At 57.3% G+C, this 14225-nt stretch overlaps 8 protein-coding genes across 8 annotated transcripts; 3 read left to right on the top strand and 5 right to left on the bottom strand.

Annotated features, from left to right (window-relative positions):
• Nucleotides 1–40: 40 nt before the first annotated feature.
• Nucleotides 41–2237, bottom strand: BCV69DRAFT_158350 (hypothetical protein). Its single transcript, XM_025489408.1, has one exon. It carries the CDS (start codon nucleotides 2100–2102, stop codon nucleotides 384–386), a length of 1719 nt encoding a protein of 572 aa, XP_025349040.1. The 5' UTR covers nucleotides 2103–2237; the 3' UTR covers nucleotides 41–383.
• On the bottom strand, nucleotides 2238–3037 carry BCV69DRAFT_158341 (hypothetical protein). Its single transcript, XM_025489407.1, has one exon. It carries the CDS (start codon nucleotides 2859–2861, stop codon nucleotides 2373–2375), a length of 489 nt encoding a protein of 162 aa, XP_025349041.1. The 5' UTR covers nucleotides 2862–3037; the 3' UTR covers nucleotides 2238–2372.
• Nucleotides 3038–3053: 16 nt separating this feature from the next.
• On the top strand, nucleotides 3054–4464 carry BCV69DRAFT_289828 (DHS-like NAD/FAD-binding domain-containing protein; the record flags this gene model as incomplete). Its single annotated transcript, XM_025493679.1, has 5 exons — nucleotides 3054–3326; nucleotides 3398–3662; nucleotides 3767–3844; nucleotides 3993–4162; nucleotides 4187–4464. Exons 1-5 carry the CDS (start codon nucleotides 3197–3199, stop codon nucleotides 4462–4464), a joined length of 921 nt encoding a protein of 306 aa, XP_025349042.1. The 5' UTR covers nucleotides 3054–3196.
• Nucleotides 4465–4570: 106 nt separating this feature from the next.
• BCV69DRAFT_311590 (hypothetical protein) lies at nucleotides 4571–5428 on the bottom strand (the record flags this gene model as incomplete). The annotated part of the gene is made up of 2 exons (XM_025494871.1): nucleotides 5130–5428; nucleotides 4571–5043 (listed from the first exon to the last, which is right to left on the bottom strand). Exons 1-2 carry the CDS (start codon nucleotides 5398–5400, stop codon nucleotides 4571–4573), a joined length of 744 nt encoding a protein of 247 aa, XP_025349043.1. The 5' UTR covers nucleotides 5401–5428.
• Nucleotides 5429–5631: 203 nt separating this feature from the next.
• On the top strand, nucleotides 5632–7132 carry BCV69DRAFT_293127 (hypothetical protein). Its single transcript, XM_025493826.1, has 2 exons — nucleotides 5632–6248; nucleotides 6335–7132. Exons 1-2 carry the CDS (start codon nucleotides 5666–5668, stop codon nucleotides 6997–6999), a joined length of 1248 nt encoding a protein of 415 aa, XP_025349044.1. The 5' UTR covers nucleotides 5632–5665; the 3' UTR covers nucleotides 7000–7132.
• Nucleotides 7133–7320: 188 nt separating this feature from the next.
• On the bottom strand, nucleotides 7321–9479 carry BCV69DRAFT_311592 (hypothetical protein; the record flags this gene model as incomplete). The annotated part of the gene is made up of 3 exons (XM_025494872.1): nucleotides 7321–7674; nucleotides 7753–8660; nucleotides 8756–9479. 3 exons carry the CDS (start codon nucleotides 9477–9479, stop codon nucleotides 7330–7332), a joined length of 1977 nt encoding a protein of 658 aa, XP_025349045.1. The 3' UTR covers nucleotides 7321–7329.
• Nucleotides 9480–9873: 394 nt separating this feature from the next.
• Nucleotides 9874–11042, top strand: BCV69DRAFT_281795 (four F5 protein). Its single transcript, XM_025492112.1, has 3 exons — nucleotides 9874–10183; nucleotides 10306–10442; nucleotides 10540–11042. Exons 1-3 carry the CDS (start codon nucleotides 10177–10179, stop codon nucleotides 10588–10590), a joined length of 195 nt encoding a protein of 64 aa, XP_025349046.1. The 5' UTR covers nucleotides 9874–10176; the 3' UTR covers nucleotides 10591–11042.
• BCV69DRAFT_281796 (DNA mismatch repair protein MutL) lies at nucleotides 10723–14092 on the bottom strand. Its single transcript, XM_025492113.1, has one exon. The coding sequence runs from the start codon at nucleotides 14031–14033 to the stop codon at nucleotides 10833–10835; it is 3201 nt and encodes a 1066-aa protein (XP_025349047.1). The 5' UTR covers nucleotides 14034–14092; the 3' UTR covers nucleotides 10723–10832.
• Nucleotides 14093–14225: the final 133 nt, after the last annotated feature.

Here is a 14225-nt window from a genome sequence, read left to right on the forward strand (position 1 = left end):
CCAAGCGCTGACCCTGCCCGTGATCCCGAGCCCTGGCCCTGGAGAAGTGTGACGTGTATGACAAGAGGGGGACCAAGATCCAAAGGGAAGCCCATGGAGACGACGACGGGTGCAGACGAACGAAAGACTCCGCTATTCGATATAGAGTGGTGCAACGAGAAAGGGTAAATATATGCGCGAGACTGGTGACAAGTACGGTATGACTGCAGAGAAACAGAGAGCCTCAGTGCCTAGATGGGGAAAGAGACCCTTGGAGAGCTTGATGCTGTGAAGACACGATAATCAACGCAAGACTTTGCGAGACGCCGCATATGGAGAGTGATGATGATCGATGAGTGTGCGCAAAGGCTACATGGGTCCGTCGCCACGCGAGGATGCTGGAACTAGAGGCGGAAGTCTTTGAACTGGTCGTGAAGGACCTTAGCGACCGTCACGACATCGCGCGTGGCAGTCTGTCGCTCCAAGGGTGGTCGCCAGGGACTAGTCTTGCGAGGCAAGGTGGCACTGCCGCCTCTGCCAACCATAGGGTACTCAAGCTTCCCCTCGTCGTGGGGCGACGAGAGCGGACTCGGCAGTGAATCGAGCGCGGATCCAACCTTGTGCTCGTCGATGGGTGCCAAAGCAAAGTGAGCGGACTCATTGTCGGGCGTAGTCAGAGGAGTGGTACCCTCGCCGTCAAAGTCCATCGCCAAGGATCCAGATCGTGATGAAGATGCACCAGAGCCTGGCGAAGAAGAATCTCCTGACGACGCAGAGCCACCCATGCTGCTGGAGCGCCTGGTGACACCGTAGACGTTGCCTGTCCAACGACTACCAAACGGTGCCGATGGGCTACTGCGAGACTTTGAAGGGGACGGCTGCTGCTGAGTTCTCTGTTGAAGACTTGCGAACAATTGCGATGTCATGTTGCCGTTGCCGCTGTTACCAAAGTGGCTGAAGGGACTCAGAGGTTCATCAACGGCGAAGCTCTCCTCTTCGTCTTCAGTGGCATCCTCGGTGGTCATATCAAATCCTGCCAGTGCCTTGTCCGGAGATGGTCGCTGGAAGACGAGCATAGGTGCACTGAGTCTCGCTGGCTGGGGTCGCTGACGGACGCGTTGACTGGGCACATGCATATCGGCAGCTTGCATCTCACGATGAATTTGCTCGTTGAGACCGCTTTGGCTGATCGTGATGGAATGGCCGCGGCCAGCGCGAGACCACTTTGGACTGGGACCGCTCGATGATGATCGCACGCGAGACGAGTCCGTGTCTTCTGCCATCGTTTCATGAACATCTGCATCCGCCCCACGTCTGACCTTCTCGTCGTCGGAAGAGCCGATCGACGGCGAAGAGGATGAGGATTCGATGTCGTAGTCTCTAATCCTACGACGGTCCGAGACGCCAGCGGCAGAGTTCGTACGGGCGATGGCACAGGCCCCATAGCGGAAGAGCGAGATCCTGGTCTGTTCCTTGAGCAACGCCTCGAAGTTGCGCGTCTCGGTGATGGAAGGCGCGGTGCTGTTAGCGCTGTCGGTGCCAGATGATTGAGGGATGAAGAAGCATCGCTCTCCTGTGATGGGTACTACGGGGAGAGGCGGTGTGACAGCCTGTCCCTTGATAGTGAGAGTCTCAACACTAGGTGCAGCCTCGCGGGCCGCTGCCAGCAATGGCTCAAGAAGCTCTGTCATTGCTTCAGACTTGACCGGCTTGCCAATGAGGCCATCGAAGCCTGAGCGACGGTATAGAGCTTCGGGCTCGGTGCCAACAGCGGTAGTCACAGCTACGATGGTCGTCTGCCTGTTGGCAGCCAAGACGCCGTCGATGCCCTGGCGGATGCGGCGTGTGCAGTCGACGCCAGAGAGGAAGGGCATCTGGATGTCCATGAGGATGAGGTCGTAGACATTGTCTTGCAGAAGCTGCAGAGCCTTGAGCGCCGAATCGACGGCGACGGGGGGGCTATCGAGAAGGTGAGAGAAGTTCTTTCGAAGAAGCTTGCCCAACACCGCAAGATTGACCGCGTTGTCGTCGACGATCAGAACCCTCAGAAGATGAGGTTGAGCTTTGGCCGAGGCCTCAGCAGTAGACGCAGCGACGACACTGTCAGAGTAGCCGGACATCATCGTGAAAGCGAGGATGAAGAGTTTGTGAGAATGTGATCGATGAAGGAGGATGAAGTGGCGCGTATAAGGCACTGTGTGTCGTCTAGAGAAGTAGACGAAGTGAAGAGATTGGCTGTAGCCTAGGGACAGCACTTATATCTCGTTCAACGTAGTATCCTTGGAGGACTGAGCCGTCAGCTGAGTCGTCCGCTCCAAGCGTGTAAGCTTTGGAAGCGGCCGTTTGAATTGGTCGAATAAGTCTCTTTGGCAGCTCCTACACCAGGCAGGGACTTAGAGGCTACTGGATTTTGAGTGTTGCCGATTTAGGTGCGCAAATCGACGAAGATGATGAATGGAGAGGAGGAAGGCGACTGAGAGTGCGCGAGTGAGAAACGTGTGAACCAATACTGTGTGTGCAGAGCGATTATCGGCTGCCAGTATGAATGGTTGATGATGTTGGGGGGTCAAGGTGACCGTGACTCCCTTGTGGGCCATAAGCTGGTGGCCATGGGGGGGGTGCACTGGCAGGCGTTGACAGTGGCAAATGGCGATCCGGATTTCGCGCGCAGCACCGCGACGATCGGGAGCGACAATGGGCCGCCCCCCAATCCGAAGGCCGGGAAGGGGCGGTGGCTGTATCCTCCTCTGCTCTGATGCCCGAGTGCGCGGCCAAGGCGTCTCACATGCCCCCAGAGGCCGCCCTTGATGAGGCGGGAAGATGGCTGGGCGGCAGCGGTGGCGCAGCAGCCAAGGCACATGGCCAGCAGGTAGACGCGACATCTGAGTCAGCTGTCATGTAGCCACCGCCGCACTCGATCGCCGCGGCTTGCTCCCTCTTGCGCTCGTCCCCGCCTTCCTGCGTGAAACCCCCCGGCGGCATGCTGAGTTGCTGACGGTGCAGGAACCGAGCTTTCTTTTACAGACCCCGTCCGCCTTGGACCCTTGGACCCCCTGTCCTGGGCGCAAGAGTCCCTTGATCTGGCCATCGAGTCAAGTTTGCACTGCATCCCTTGACTCGCGCCCTCCCTTGCCACCCACCGAGATCACTGCTAGACTTTTCGCCCCTTGAACATCTTGCCTCTTTCGGCCGCTGCTAAGCCTCCGATCCGTCGGTCATGTCTTTGTCTTCGGCCGACGCCCCGAGCTCGCTGCCGACGCATTTTCGAGTCGCGTTCCGTCACGCGTGCACCCAAGCGCGTTTTCCACTCGCCCTTGCCGGCGCGGGTCTCTCGGCAGCCAGTGGGAGTGAGTGATGCAGGACTCCTCGATCTAGGGCGCACACTCATTCATCCTGCATGACCCTCACCCCTGCACAGTCCCCACCTTTAGAGGCAGTGGTCCAGCCTCACTCTGGCGTCAGCATGACCCACTGTCGCTAGCCACGCCACAAGCCTTTCGCGCCAACCCATCTCAAGTGTGGCAGTTTTATCACTGGAGACGGGAACTCTGTCTCAAGGCGAAACCGAACTCAGCCCATCACGCCTTGAGCTGGTTGAGCACAGAAGAGGGCAGTCGAAAGATCTTCCCAGGCGCCGCTATCGGGCCACATGGCCAAGGAAGCTTTAGACTAGTCACGCAGAAGTGAGCTTAGGCGCGGGGTAGCAGCCGTGCGGCATGGAGCAGCAAACTCTGACGAAGACTTGCACTGTGCATCTCGCTTGTGCATCTGCACCTTTTTTCTATAGCGTCGATGGTTTGTCCAAGCGAGCTAATATTGCTTACGAGGAGCAGACGGGCGTAAGTCCACCTGACCCAGTCGAAATGTGAGTTGCAGTAACCAGGAGTGGAGCTTATTTCCGGTGGCACCCACTTCTTGATTGCGCCTGTACGAGACTCGTCGGAGTCACTGACCTTTGGACAGCTTTGCCCACGCTGCTCCTCTGCTTCGCCCCGCATTTCCAAATGATCAAGGCACGGGTCTCTCTTCCGCACCCGCTGTCTCTCCTGCAAAGACACTTCGGACAATTTCGAATCCCCCATCGCACCTGCCTTACGTGCGACAGAGGATCTCTCGAGACCAATCGAGAACTTGCCTCTGTCCTCACTACCCCACTGCCCTCTCCCCAGCTGTCAAAATTCAGGTAGTAAAATGGCCGTACAATCAGATGGCTCAAAGGGTCTACTGCGCCCCGCGGTTGTATGGTTTGGTGAATCGATCCCCTTGCTAGACTCCATCGAAGACCTCATAGAGCGCTGCGACCTCCTGCTGGTCTTAGGGACCAGCAGCACAGTCTACCCGGCTGCTGGCTTCGCGAGCCAAGTCAGGAGGCAGGGCGGAAGGGTCGCGGTGTTCAATGTAGAAGCTGGCGAGGAGCAGGCAGACTGGGAATTCATTGGCAAGGTCGAGGAGACGCTACCATGGGTCCTCAGCGATGCGTCCTAAGGACGACAGCCAGACTACTTATACTTGTAACGCTTTGCATTGTGTAGACGATTTCCTTTGTACATTGCTTGTTTCCGTGCTAAGTTCTATCCGCAAATGTTCGCCTCTATCCCAGTCTCAAGCCCAATGCCAGACCGGCCAGGAGACTTGCCCTCTCCTGGAAGTTAGCAGTGAGGAAGTCCTCGAATCTGGTGTAGATTCTACCAGCCGTCGATCCCTGCCAACCCTTGACCTTCTCTCCCGGTCCAGCAACACTCCCTACCAGTCCATCGTACCTCTTGCTGATTCCACCCCAGTTGACGCTTACCAGCTTCTGTGAATTGAGGTACTGTAGGAGAATAAACCCTCCACCGAGGAGGAAGGCAATGAACTTGAGACCCTTCTTGATGAAGACGCCCGCACACACTCCACAGACGACGCCGAAGGAGAGCTGGTAGACATTGACGATGGATTCGGGAGCGGGCTCATTCGAGCCGCTCAAGCCGGTGTAGGAAGAGCGATCGAGGGCAGAGGAGCTAGTGGCATCTATAGAGGGAACAAGAAGCACGGTGGAAAGGACAGAGGACAGCGTCAGTGTGACTGTACATGGCGAGGCAGGTTGCTGGTGGCGCAAGGGCGCGGGTAGCATAGCACTCCAACACCAGTTGCGTGGCGCGCATACTTACCACAGTGGATGGTGTTTCGGGAGACCATGGCGGCGGAGGCAGTAGTAGCAAAAGCGGCCCCGGCTAAAAGAGACCAGTTGAAGCCCTTGCTGCCGGCATTGGCACTTCCCGGGCGTGGTCCGGCATTGAGAACAGCAGTGCGGCTGTGGGCCTGGAAACCGCGCTGCGAGGACGTCGAGGCATTCCTCAGGACTTGCCGGGGCACAGAGAATCCGCTACGAAGACGAAAGCAGGGAGCCAGCCCTACGCGAAGAGGTGCAGCAAGAGCCATGATGATGGATTGAGAGGAGATGCGGTAGCAGCAGTGGTATGGGTGGTGACGGTTGTGCTTCCTCTGCCTCGTGTGGTGTTGGGTGGAGTGAGCGGTGTGCTAAGGCCATGTCGTGGAAAGTCCGCCGCTCTGTCTCGGCTCCGAGATCTGGCCCTCCTCTGGCCGTGGGCTCTGGCCGTGGCTCCGAGGCTGCGTCTGTCGAAAATGCATTTCCTTCGCACGACGCTTTCTTCTCGCGCCTCGCCTCGCTACTCACTCCAACACCATGTCTCGCCCCTCTGCCTCTGCCGCCGCCGCTGCCGCCGTGGCCAAGCCTGCCTCTTCCGCTGCACCTGGCTCGACAGCTCAGGCCTCGTCTGGTGACTTGGACGCTGCCGCCCTGGCTCTGTCTCTCACCTCTGGCCCCCCTACCTCGATCCGCCTGGACGGTCTCGCCCTCACAAAGCTGGTGAAGCACTCCAAGGATGCCCACCCTTCCACAGCTACTGGACTACTTCTCGGTCTCAATCTAGAGGGGGCTCTCGAAGTGACAAACCTCTTTGGTCTGCCGCGGAACGCTCTCAGGAGCGACGACTCGAACGATGAGCGCGGTAACGCAGCTGCCTCTGCTGGCTCGTCAAATGCATCTGCTACTCGCCATATTACCACTGCCCTCTCGCTGCTGTCGTCCGTGAATGCTGATGCCAACCCCGTGGGAATCTATGTCTCGTCGTTCTTGGGATTGGGAGCCATCTTCACCTCGCAGGTGCTGGAGGGATTGAAGCTCGTTGGAAACTTGATGGACAAGGAGGGAGCTGCTAGTGCCAAGGGTGGAGACGGAATGGAGAGGGCCGTGGTGCTCGTGCATGGTAAGTCGTATGCGCTGGGAGCGGAGTGGGCCTTTCGGGACCAATGACGACCAAGGGCTGACGAGATGGCAACTTGACTCCTTTAGACCTGGCGCAGTCCGCTCAAGGCAACACAGTGGTGAAAGCCTACCGTCTCTCCTCTGAATTCGTTGCTGCCTACAAGAGCAACGACTTCACCACAAAGGGTCTGATTGACCATCGCCTGACCTCCTCCTCGGTCTTCCACGAGCTGCCCCTTTCTCTCCACAACACTGCGCTCCTGGACGCCTTCATCTCCACCCTCTCAACGCCATCAGCCCCTGCACCCTCCATCCTCCCCCCTTCGAGCTCCTCGCTTCTATCCCACCCGCCGCGATCGGCTATCGAGCCAGCCTACACAAACCTAGCCCTCGCCCACACCCCCGTCCTGTCGTCTGCCTTGGAGCAGACACTGGAGCAGGTAGACGACTACCTCAGCGAAGCCGGCAACGTGGGCTTCCAGTCCCGCCAGCTCGCCCGGGAGCGCACCAAGCTCGAAGCCTCGATCGCTCGCAAGCGCACAGAGAATGCTGCCCGTGTGGCTCAAGGATTGGCGGCTCTGCCTACGCTGGGAGAAGAGGAGAGGAAGCTGGCAAAGCTGCTCAAGAGCGAGCCCAACAGGCTCGAGACGACGCTCATGCTTGGTGCACTCGATGCAAAGGCCAGGAGGACTGCAGAGGAGAGTGCAGCGGCTACCGTCAGACTCGAGGGCGCCAGGGCGGGCACCATCTAAGCCTTATGCGGTGTATCCCGTTCAAAATTATGCAGCATCGCCATGTTGCATGCGTTCCTCTTTCCTCATTCTCGCCTTGTCTTGTAGAGTACCTCTAGACAATGTATACACATTCGTCACCTTTGCTACAAAGAGTCTGATGGTTTGCACACACACTTCCCTCGAAGATTGATACTGTGGGACTAGCCCTGTGAGATGTCATTACGTCGCCCCGAGCTGAGAGGGGAGTATTAGGGGAGCCGCTCAATGTACAGGTATCCAGATAAGAGTGTTTGCGATGGAGCGCTATCGCCTTCTTTCTCCTCATTCCCTTCACACCTTCTGCCCCGCTCACCTGTAGGCGTCCAACAATCGCACCCGTTGCCTCGTCGGTCCCACCCCCTCACCGCGTCCATTGATGACGTGCCTGATCCCCGTACCCTCAGCACCGCCAAATCGGCCTAGAGTGACATGTCGCACCTCTACCGTGTGTCTCCCATCGTCCCCGGTAGCAGTTGTAAGGGGCTGCTCGACGGCAGTATGGCACTGGACGCCCGGAGTCTTGAAGACGCAGTAGATGGCCAGACCCTTGGCGTAGTGAGAGGTGACCGCAGGAGCGACCTTGTACGAGGGGAAGCCTTTGCGGTTGGAGTGAGACCAGATCTTGCTGCCTGGCGGGTCGTAGGGAAGCTCGCTCTGCGATATTGACCAATGAAAGCCGTTGCAGTCAGCCACCGACTTGAGCGCTCCCCCTTGCCTTCGCATCCGACTCACTTGGTAGAAGTAGACCGCTCCTCCGTTGCCATTCCACAGCACTTGGAAGCCCTGATTGTGCTCGACAAACAGAGCATAGCCAGTGACGTTGCGTGCTTCGACAATGCAACCGACTGTGCACTGATTAGTATACCAGTCAGCCCCTTCACCATGATCCGCCCTCCAGAGCCAGATGTTGTCCATGATACTATCCCTGAGATTGATCAGGAGCTGGGAGTGGCATCGACCTGCGATTGCTCCTCCTACTCTGACAAAGACGTCTTGTACCATCGTAGGGCTGTGCCTGTGAGGTGTGGAGGCTTTTGCATCGCCAATGGAGCACAGAGTGCTGGACGGATGCGGACCAGCTTCAAGTAAGAGGCCAGCCAGCGTCACGCCATCTACATCGGCGGTGATAATACAGGGAGTCCCATGAGCGGGCCGCAGGGTGGCCAACCCCAGGCCCAACAAGCAAGTATCAGGGTTAGCAACTTGCAGAGCAAAGTTGAGCTGATAGACACCAGGAAGGAAGAGAATGCTCTTGCCCCTGTGAAGAGCTGCATTGAGCGTCGTGGCATTGTCTCTCGAGGGCTCGGCTATGTGGAAGGTAGCTAGCCGAACTCTGAGATGAGAGCCTCTGTTCGTGCTGCTCTTAGACCAGCTGGGCCCACCGGAACCCTCTCTCAGCCGTGGAAGGTTCAACCAGTACTTCTTGTCCTCGTAAGTGATGTACGGCTTCTCCTTCACACGAGGCGTCGCCTTAGTGACAGAGTAGGGCTTGGATGGCCAGTCCTCCTTGGGTGCGCCCTTGCAACCAACGAACACTTGAGAGTAGGACCCGCCTACGAAGGAGCCCATGCTGGTGTTGCGGAAGAAAAATTGCTGCTGTGTGCCATTGGTGATCGTGCCATCTATGACACAGTCGGCAACTGGAATGATCCAGCCCCGAGTAGTAGCAGTCAGTAGTAGTCAGGGTCATCGCCGCTATTCTGACAGGTTTGAAGAAACGTTTTTCGAGACTCACTATATCCACCCGAAGACCACCCGTCGCCATCGGAGAGCACCATGTCTCCCTTGACATGTATGCGACGAAAGAAGGTGCCCTGACTGACAGCCCAGACGACCTTTCTATCATCTTGCTTTAGAGCAGGTACGATTGTGAGATTCTCGACACCCCTCCAAAAGTTGAGTGTGCTATTGTTCTTTGGCAGAAAGTCTCCTTTAACGCGTACGGAACCAGTGATGACGACCTCGCTGGGACTCGCTCCAAGGCCATGGCAAGTAGTGTAGAAGCCGAGCTTGATGTCCAAGTTGTACCTGCCGGGCTTAAAGAGGAAGGCCCACCGATTGGAGCCAAAGTGGCTTTTGACTTGCTCCTTGTATACTTGATCTATGCGTGATTGGATCGTGGAGTCCTTCTGGTCTGGAGTAAAAGTGAGTACCTGAGAGCCAAATCGGATGGCTTCGCTCGCGGTGAGCGGGTCTTCTTCTGCTCCAGCGGCAGGGGCGACGTCGACGGCTTCCGAGGCCAGGAGGCGAGCGGGAGTTCTGTCGCTGGTCAGTCTGACTTCATCTAAGCCAGCTTCTTGAATCGCTTGTCCTTCATCCTTCTGCAATCTAGCAAAGGTAGAAGCTGATCCGTGAGAGGCTGGCAGGCTGCGGCGCTTGACGCTTCGCAAGCGGTGAAGGAGACCTCGAGGAGACGCCTCGACCGCGGTAGAAGGAGCCCCTGAGAAGGAGTGAGACATGAGGGGAGGTGGAGGTAGATTGCTCAAGGGTCTTGCTTGGATACTGCCCGCGAAGAGGGACCGTGCAAGTCGTAGTAGTGCGGGGTGGTGATGGGCATTCGAAGGCCGAGAAAGGGGAGGGTTGGCAAAGGCTGGGTTGGAGAGGCCTAGTGATATGATGGAAGTGTGAACGGCGAATGTAGGGAGTGTGAGGATCTCAAAGATATCCAGACAAAAAGTCGAAATACATAAATCCTGTCCTATTGGTGACCGTCCTGTCCGTCCATTGATCAAACAGAAGCTCCTTGTCCGGCGCCGCTCCCGCATCGGCCCGTTCCTCCCGAAGCAGCAGCAGCAAAGCAACTCCCACTCCTATGCTTGTGAGAAATGACTGATCGTTGACGCATCATTGGTGGCCCACGATACCTGACCTCAATCAGATGCGCCCCGCCTCAAGAGGTCTTTCATGGCTGTAATGGTCCCCCGGTTGCTATCAAGACGCGCGCCCACGCCCCCCGACAGGCTTTTGGATTTTGGCGTGCATTGCCTGGAGCCACTGACTGGCCCTTTCCGTATCTTGTCCCGTTCACCACGTCCCTACGACCTTGCCCCTTTGCAGCCTCATCACCTCATACGCCGTCCAAAGAGCAGTGCTGGGTTACACAATACCTAGAAAGAGACGAGGAGACGGAAGCACATCTCAGCATAGCATCCCAGCATGACTCGTGAGTGACTGCGTCCTTCGCGCACGCAGACTCTCCATCTCACAACCGCCATTGCTCCCTCCTGCCCTCCCCTACCTTGTCATCCTCTTCGTCTACCACCTTCCACGATGCAATCCTTTCAGGCGGCAATCAAAGAGACACAGACCGTGCCAAGGCGCAGAAGAAGGCAGCTGCTGCCAACAAGGGAAAGAAGGAGAGCGGCGTTTCCCTCACCGCCCGTAGGGAGAGGGACGCCCAGATCATTCGAGACAAGCAGGCGGTGAGTAGGCGCAAAGAGGAAGCTGAAGGAGATAGAGAAGATAGCAGGACGCTGATGGGCTCTCTTCCCCTCCCTTGCCCCCTTGATCTATGCTCAGAAAAAGGAAGCCGAGAAGGAAGCGGCTGCAAAGGCGGGACAGACGAGTTGAGTCGCCTCGTACCGCCTCGCCTTGTCTCGCTTCATAGCTTTGCTACTTGTCACCTCTTCCCATATACAACATACCTTCTTCAAGCCAGGTGCTTTGCCCTGGTGTACATATACGCATTCTCTCAGCTTCCACATTCCGCTCGCAAAATTACATTGTTACATTGAACCATCAGAGGGTATACGCGTGCCAGTTGAGTTGATGTACAGCAGAAATGTCTCGCTTCCAATTGCCTCCTCCGCCGATCAGGAGGTCTTGAGACTGGCCCAATTGATCTGTCTTCTTCCCTCAGATGCCCTGCTCTTCTCCAATGCCCTCAGACAAGCCAAGTGTCTCATCGTAGGCCGCCCGTGCGGGCAATTCCATGGTTGCTCAATCATCCCCATCTGCCGCACAATCCCGCCCATCTGTCTGGCACTCAACGCTGTCCCAATCATGACGCTCTTCCTACATGCACGCGAGGCAAACATGGCTCTCACCTTCGAGCAGCGTACCCCTGACGCCTTCGAGGAGCCGGGAGCTACGTCCCGCAGGAGGAAGAGGAGCTCCTCGAGGTCGCGTACCCCAAAGGTCGTCCCTTTGCTCACGGGCAGAGCCAAGAGCTTGATCCTCGAGCCAGCCACGCCTTCCTCTTCAATGTCGATGTCGAAGCCATTCAGTCTGATCGCTTCTACGTGCTGCACCGCCACGAGCTCATCGCTCGCGGAAAGCTCCAGCAAGCGAGGCTGGATCAGTCTTTGACTCCGGATCTTAGTCGTCTCCTGCAAGGTTTCAAAATTGAACTTCTCGTCCGAGGCGTGCTGATCGATGATAAAGAGGTCGTCGCTCCCGTCCGTCTCACCGCGTCTACGGGCAATGATGAACCCGAGGTTGAACTGACCAAGGACGGTCATGTGCGCAAAGTCTGACTTGGTGATGACTCGCTGCAGCTCGCTTTCTACTTGCTGTGCATCGCGATTGGAGAGACCGGCAGTGGAAAAGTCATCGACGCTGCTAGAACTGGAGACAGGACGGGTTGCGGCCTCTCTGGCTGCCTTCTGAGCAAGCCTTTTGCGCCGCTCGACCATGGCCCTCAGGGCGTCCATATCGACGGGGACTTGTCCGCTCGAATCGTGCGCAATCCCGGCAGAGGTCTCAGCGACGGACACAGGCTCGGTTGCGTGCGTCTCTGCCGCCGATGCTTCCAACCTTGCTAGATTGCGAGTCCTGTCATCCTCGTCCTCGTCCGCGGCATCTCCAGGCAGCGAGACGTGCTTGGAGCGAAGGGCTTGTGGGTCGTCTACCGTGCTCTCTTCTTCCATCTCTCTTCCTTGACCTTCCTCTGTGGCGGGCTGGGCTTCGGGACTTGCCTCGACGCTCTCATCCGATCCGGCGACATCTTCTCGATACTCAAGAGCTTCGATCTCTTCCGCCGTCAGCTGGTCCTCTTGCTCCCCATCTGACCTTCTATCGGACGAGAGCGAGGGGCGTTGACTGCCAGGAGCAACAAAGCCAGCTAGCACAGACTGGAGACCCCCACGGCGCGAAGAAAGGGTCATAGGCGCGCCCTTCTTTGAGTGCAAAGCAGGTTCAGCTCTCCGAGATGACAGAGAGCTTGTGCTAAAACGAGAAGAATCTCGTAGGGAGCTGGCAGCCGTTCTGTCCGCACTATTGCGATTCTCTGAAGGGTTCGAAGTGCTCTGATATGTCGAGAAGGCGGCGCTCGGTCTTGACGGAGGTCTGTCCACGGGCTGCCGCTGGGCGAACAGAGACAGAGTCCGGCTGTCACTCGTTACCGCCTCCGCCTCTCCTTCCGATTCATCACTCTCTTCGGGGGGCTGATCAGCATCACGTTTTGGCAACAGTGTTGGGTCAGAAGTCTGCTGCTCGGCTTCGCCAGCTTCATCCTCTTCTGCTTCTGGCGAGACGGCATGCTCTGCCCTTCGTGGACTCAGTGGATCGTCTTCTTCTTCCTCGCCTTCCTCTTCCGCACTGCTGCTGCGTTGGAACGGCAGCCTTTGCTGGGTAAATGCTGCTGCCTGGCTGGGCATAAAGGACGTGTTGACCGCGAGGGTACCCCGCGAAGGGGCAAAAAGATTGTCAAGACCAGTCTTGAGGGCTTCAACGAGCTGTTGTTCGTCGTGCAGGAAGATTGTCCTCTTATCCGGACTGACATTGACGTCGTAGCTGTCGGTTGGCAGGGTAAAGTCGGCAACGACGACAGGATACTGTGAGCCGTTGAATTGGCGGTAGATCTCGTTGAAGGCCTTTGTGACCTTGAGGCTATCCCAAGGCCGACCGTTGATGTACAGGAATTGACGATCGGAAGAAGTCCGGCCGCTGCCTTTGGTGGGCTTCGAGATCAGACCTTTGATCAAGACAGTCTGGTATTTGCCATTGAGCTCCTGGCCCCCCTGACCGGCGCCGTCTTCTTCATCTGACCCTGTGTCACTTCCAATATCCTCTTCATCTGAGTTGTTGACCTCTCGCCTGCGTCTCTTGACGGCCGAAGACCTCTGAGGAGCCAAGTCACGCTTCCTCGTCTTTGGCCTCTCGATTTCGAGCACGATGTCCAATGCTTGTAGGGTGACCGGAGCTTTCGCCCCGAAGAGGGAAGCAAAGTTCTTGGACAGCCAATCAGCTCCGGTAGCTGAGGAAACGGCGAGCGCTACATTCTTTCTGCCCTCCTTTGTGATATTGACTATGTTCCATCTGACGCCCTTGGAGATGAGAGCATACGCCTGAAGCAGCGCCTGTGCTTTGCCATACTCCCGCTTGCAATGCTTCTCCATCTCGCGCCTTCTGACAGGCAGAGAGTGGAAGAGGTTATTGACGGTGGCTGTACTGCCCCTCTGACGAGCCATGCGCTTGGTGCAGTCGGCGATACTTCCATCTTGGGCGAATTCAAGCACCGTACCCATCGGAGCTTCCTCCAGCGTGGCTGTGAGGATGGTCACTTCCGCCAGAGCGCAGAGGGACGACAAGGCTTCTCCCCGAAAGCCAAATGTCTTGACGTAGTTGAGGTCGTCGAAGTTCTCGATCTTGGAAGTGTGATGTTTGAGAGCCACCGACTCGTAATCTTCCGGCTTGATACCAGCGCCATTGTCGACGACCTCGAGCGAGTCTAGTCCAAAGTTCTTGAAGCGAATCTCGAGGGAGGTAGCACCTGCATCGAGGGCGTTCTCTACCAGCTCTTTGACCGCAGAGGAGAGGTCCAGAACTACCTGGCCTGAGGTGATCCGGTGAACGTCAGTACGGGCTATGGCACGAATGCCTCCCCGGTCGCGGTCAGAGGAAGAAGATGCTGGCTTCGGCAGGGCGGCGGACTGAGTCGGTGGAGCAGACGAGCCATCGATGGACTGTCCGTTGCGAGTAGCACTACCATCGCTACTGACTGTCCCTTCAACTCCACCTCTCTGGGCCTTTGACGAGACCGCAGTCGACGTCGAGGGCGTGAAGCGGGCCATGGGAAAGTGGACAAGACACTAAGAAGCGTACGCCCCACACCTCGGCGCCTTTCGCGTCATGAGGGCGTCCGCGTCTGTGCAGCCTGGCGCAGTTCCGCGGCGGAAGTGGCAGTGGAAGTCAAGCAGGACTACTTTGCTCATCGAGAAGATCTGGCCACTCATCCATCACCTTAGCCTTGCTAACACTGACCA

This window comes from Pseudomicrostroma glucosiphilum (assembly GCF_003144135.1).
Source record: "Pseudomicrostroma glucosiphilum strain MCA 4718 unplaced genomic scaffold BCV69scaffold_4, whole genome shotgun sequence".
NCBI lineage: Eukaryota > Fungi > Basidiomycota > Exobasidiomycetes > Microstromatales > Microstromataceae > Microstroma > Microstroma glucosiphilum.